This window comes from Chanos chanos, chromosome 13, assembly GCF_902362185.1.
Source record: "Chanos chanos chromosome 13, fChaCha1.1, whole genome shotgun sequence".
Classification (NCBI taxonomy): domain Eukaryota; kingdom Metazoa; phylum Chordata; class Actinopteri; order Gonorynchiformes; family Chanidae; genus Chanos; species Chanos chanos.
In genome coordinates, this window is record NC_044507.1 from 1792501 (window position 1) to 1797500 (window position 5000).

Here is a 5000-nt window from a genome sequence, read left to right on the forward strand (position 1 = left end):
AAAATCCACGTCATCAGCGATCTCCTTTGCCAGACTGTATGAACTCTCAATAATGTCCTGACACTGAGAGACACACAGAAAAGGAACAAAGGCCCCAGTTTACCAGTGGACACCACCACAAACACAACTACTTACTCCAGTGTGTGAATTACTAGTTTGCAATAGACCAGTTAATCCAACAGAAATGCCACCTAACACATAGTTCTTTTTCTTTGTCAGCCTGAAAAGGATTTCCTCTCCATAAAAACAGAATATAAGAGAGAACAGAAACCCCCCAGTAATCACAGTGGTTTGTCTGATTTAGCCCCTGAACAAAGTATTATTGTACCGCTGCTGGAATGTCCCACTGTAGTCTGGCGGGGGGAGCCAGTCCTTTGTTGACGTCCCCTTTGCAGTGGCCTTCTTCTGTGTAACCCAGCTGGAAACAGTCTGTGGCTGTAACATACTGTTAAAAACATTCATTACATTGCGTTACATCACAACACAAACAAATAAATAAAAAACTGAATAAGGTTAGTAAATAAGAGTAAATACGAAAACATCTTTACCTCCCACATGTGCCCAATGATGGGAGCATCTGCCCATGAGTGTTCAATGTTCAAACCCATTTTACCGTTTTTATACACAATCAGATTAAAGGACTTGTCAAACCACCTGACCGAGAGAGAGAGACAGAGAGAGACAAAGAGAGACAGAGAGAGGGAAAGAGAGACAGAGACAGAGAGAGAGAGACAAAGAGAGAGACAGAGAGAGGGAAAGAGAGACAGAGACAGAGAGAGAGAGACAGAGAGAGACAAAGAGAGAGAGAGAGAAAGATAGACAGAGAGAGGGAAAGAGAAACAGAGAGAGACAGAGAGAGACAAAGAGAGAGACAGAGAGAGGGCAAGAGAAACAGAGAGAGACAAAGAGAGAGAGGGGGGGGGTTGGTTTAAACTGTGAGTTTGTCTGTAACTGTTTCTATAAAATATCTCATCTGTGTAGTTTCTCTTCAGGTTCTGGTGCTGACTGTATAACATCCTGTCACGATGACGTGACTTCCTGTGCACCTGCGTACCTGTCGAAGCACTTGCCGTGCAGGAGGGATTTGGCGTAGTGATCCAGTGAATCCAGTTTGTCCGCCCTGTAGCCATGCTCCTCCTCGTCCAGCGTCAGGAAGAACGCTGCCGTTTCTATGGCATCCAAGGACGCTTTATTCACACCCTCGCCGAAGAACTTCAGCCGCGCCCTGGCCCACGGGACCCTGGGATTGAGGAGGAAAAAGAGGAAGTCTGATAAACGGAGCACTAACCATGATATGTATGTTTGTATAGCGTGTGGTGACCATGGCAGATTCAGTGATTCAGAGAGATCTTCCTGCACACTGATTGGATATCGTCCTGCACGCTGATCGGATATCTTCCTGTGCGTTTACCGGTTGCCTGCGGTGAGAGCAGCGAGTTTCAGTTCGCCGGGCTGCGGTTCTGTGGTGTCGTTGAGGATTCGCTGAAACTGGAATTCTAACTCAGAAGGCCAGAGGTGGCGTCCACCGTAATACAGCCACACCTTAAAGAAGCGCCCACGATGGTAAACTACCAGGTGTTTACGGTCTTTCAGGTGCTGAACAAAGTCTAATCACAGAAAGAACACATACAGCGATTAAAGCCTGAAAACTCTGAACACAGATCAGCACCAGCCTTTAAATGCTTACCAATGTGTATGTAAGTGAGTGTGTGGTAGTGTGTGGGCCTGCATGTGTGTTAGAGAGTGCGGGTGAGTATCTGAGTGTGTGTGTGTGTCTAAATGTGAGTATTTAAGATTGTGTGTATATGTGTGTGTGTGTGTGTGTGTGTGTGTGTGTGTGTGTGTGTGAGTATGTGTGTATGAATTTAAGGTTGAGTGTGTGTGTGTGTATGAATTTAAGATTGTGTGTATATGTGTATGTGTGTGTGTGTGTGAGTATGTGTGTATGAATTTAAGGTTGAGCGTGTGTATGTGTGTGTGAGAGCTCACCTGTGTCGATGCCAGGGATGCGTGTGGTGTTGAACATTCTCTCATACTGGAAAGAACACATTGGCACTACACCCAGAGCCCTCATCTGGGGGAATGGAATGGTGGGGAAGGGGAAGGGGCAGAGGATAGGGGGTGGGGGTCAGGGGGGTGGATGTCAAACGATGAGACAGATGGGAAGAAGAAGCAAATGTAATGTTCTATTAATAAAACCATTATTAAAATCGTTATTAAAACCATTATTAAAATCATTATTAAAGTTTAGTCGATTCAACTCTTTACTCTGTGTTTCCTGACTTGTTATAATTGTTTTAATTGTTGTTTAGTGTGTGTTTAGTGCGCTATATGTATATGTGTATCTGTGTGTGTGTGTGTGTGTGTGTATGTGTGTGTGTGCATGTGTGTGTGTGCGTGTGTGCGTGTGTGCGTGCATGTGTGTGTATGTATCTGTGTGTGTGTGTGTGTGTGTGTGTGTGCGTGCGTGTGTGTGTGTGTGTGTGTGTGCGTGTGTGTGTGCGTGCGTGTGTGTGCATGTGTGTGTGTGCGTGTGCGTGCATGTGTGTCTATGTATCTGTGTGTGTGTGTGTGTGTGTGTGTGTGTCTATGTATCTGTGTGTGTGTGTGTGTGTGTGTGTGTATACCGGTGCATGCTCTCCTCGCTCTAGTCTGCGTCGATACTGTAACATGGCGTGAACTGCATTAGCTGCCCTGGCTGCCTGTCTGTGAGTGGGGACAACATACAACAGATCCTAAGACAGAGAGAGAGACACACAGAGAAGGGGGAGAGACACACAGAGAGAGAGACGCACACACAGAAAGAGAGAGAGAGAGAGAGAGAGAGAGAGAGACACAGACAGAGAGAGAGAGAGAGAGAATTTTAAGAACATGGCATTTAAGGAACATTTATATTTCTCAGTCTAGTAATCTCGGTTTCTCATGTCTGATAAATAAATAAGCCCATGTTTACAGTGATAAATAAATAAGCCCATGTTTACAGTGATAAATAAATAAGCCCATGTTTACAGTGATAAATAAATAAGCCCATGTTAACAGTGCCAGGGGAAGCCATGTACAGTGTACTGGTTGGAGGAGGTGGAGCTGTTTTTTACCATCACATAGAAGTTACTGTTGACCATGATTGGGCCCCGCCCCCTCAGGTAGATATACTCCTCCCACCAGTCACTCACCTGCACACAAACAACAAATACAACAACATTTAAACCTTATCAAAATAAACCATTACAGCATTTAAACCTTATCAAAATAAACCATTACAACATTTAAACCCTATCAAAATAAACCATTACAACATTTAAACCCTATCAAAATAAACCATTACAACATTTACACCTTATCAAAACAAACACGACAACATTTATACCCTATCAAAACAAATAAACACAACACTTACTCCCTGTAAACACAACTACAACAACATTTATGACTTCACAACACAACAACCACATTTACAACCTACAAACCCAGGCACTACACCAACATTTAAAAACCGCTGAAACACTGAAAAGTTCTTCTATTGACAATGGAGAATTCTGTGTCTGTTCAGCATCTCGTCTGGAGCGAGGGATCACTGTAATGTGTAACTGATGTCAGTGTACAGTTGGTGTAAAGAAAACCGCTAAGTGAACTATGGTCAGTGTGTGAACTAGGGTCAGTGTGTGAACTAGGGTCAGTGTGTTAGGGAAGCGTGAAGCTGAATGTGACATCAGTGTGAAGTAATGCTAAAGTAATCACATTAATAATGAATGGAGTCTATAACAGTGTGTTAATAATGATGGGAGTCTATGACAGTGTGTTAATAGTGATGGGAGTCTATGACAGTGTGTTAATAATGAATGGAGTCTATGACAGTGTGTTAATGATGATGGGAGTCTATGACAGTGTGTTAATAATGAACGGAGTCTATGACAGTGTGTTAATAATGAACGGAGTCTATGACAGTGTGTTAATAATGAATGGAGTCTATGACAGTGTGTTAATGATGAACGGAGTCTGTGACAGTGTGTTAATAATGAATGGAGTCTATGACAGTGTGTTAATAATGAATGGAGTCTGTGACAGTGTGTTAATAATGAACGGAGTCTATGACAGTGTGTTAATGATGAACGGAGTCTGTGACAGTGTGTTAATAATGAATGGAGTCTATGACAATGTGTTAATGATGATGGGAGTCTATGACAGTGTGTTAATAATGAATGGAGTCTATGACAGTGTGTTAATGATGATGGGAGTCTATGACAGTGTGTTAATAATGATGAGAGTCTATGACAGTGTGTTAATAATGAACAGAGTCTATGACAGTGTGTTAATAATGAACGGAGTCTGTGACAGTGTGTTAATAATGAATGGAGTCTATGACAGTGTGTTAATGATGATGGGAGTCTATGACAGTGTGTTAATGATGATGGGAGTCTGTGACAGTGTGTTAATAATGAACGGAGTCTGTGACAGTGTGTTAATAATGAATGGAGTCTATGACAGTGTGTTAATAATGAATGGAGTCTATGACAGTGTGTTAATGATGATGGGAGTCTATGACAGTGTGTTAATAATGATGAGAGTCTATGACAGTGTGTTAATAATGAACGGAGTCTGTGACAGTGTGTTAATAATGAACGGAGTCTATGACAGTGTGTTAATAATGATGGGAGTCTATAACAGTGTTAATAATGAATGGAGTCTATGACAGTGTGTTAATAATGATGGGAGTCTATGACAGTGTGTTAATAATGAACGGAGTCTGTGACAGTGTGTTAATAATGAATGGAGTCTGTGACAGTGTGTTAATAATGAACGGAGTCTGTGACAGTGTGTTAATAATGATGGGAGTCTATGACAGTGTGTTAATAATGAACGGAGTCTGTGACAGTGTGTTAATGATGATGGGAGTCTGTGACAGTGTGTTAATAATGATGGGAGTCTATGACAGTGTGTTAATAATGAACGGAGTCTGTGACAGTGTGTTAATGATGATGGGAGTCTATGACAGTGTGTTA

At 42.2% G+C, this 5000-nt stretch overlaps 1 protein-coding gene across 1 annotated transcript in view; it reads right to left on the bottom strand.

The window, feature by feature from the left end:
• cpt1b (carnitine palmitoyltransferase 1B (muscle)) overlaps positions 1–5000 on the bottom strand; it is a 13398-nt gene that overhangs the window by 4306 nt on the left and 4092 nt on the right. Inside the window, exons 7-14 of the mRNA XM_030790927.1 lie at positions 3096–3173; positions 2628–2735; positions 1990–2074; positions 1412–1607; positions 1055–1240; positions 549–654; positions 329–445; positions 1–63 (exon numbers count right to left, since the gene is read on the bottom strand). The exon at positions 1–63 is cut by the window's left edge and continues 102 nt beyond it. Of these exons, the coding sequence (XP_030646787.1) occupies positions 1–63; positions 329–445; positions 549–654; positions 1055–1240; positions 1412–1607; positions 1990–2074; positions 2628–2735; positions 3096–3173 (939 nt within the window). The remainder of the gene's footprint in view (positions 64–328; positions 446–548; positions 655–1054; positions 1241–1411; positions 1608–1989; positions 2075–2627; positions 2736–3095; positions 3174–5000) is intronic.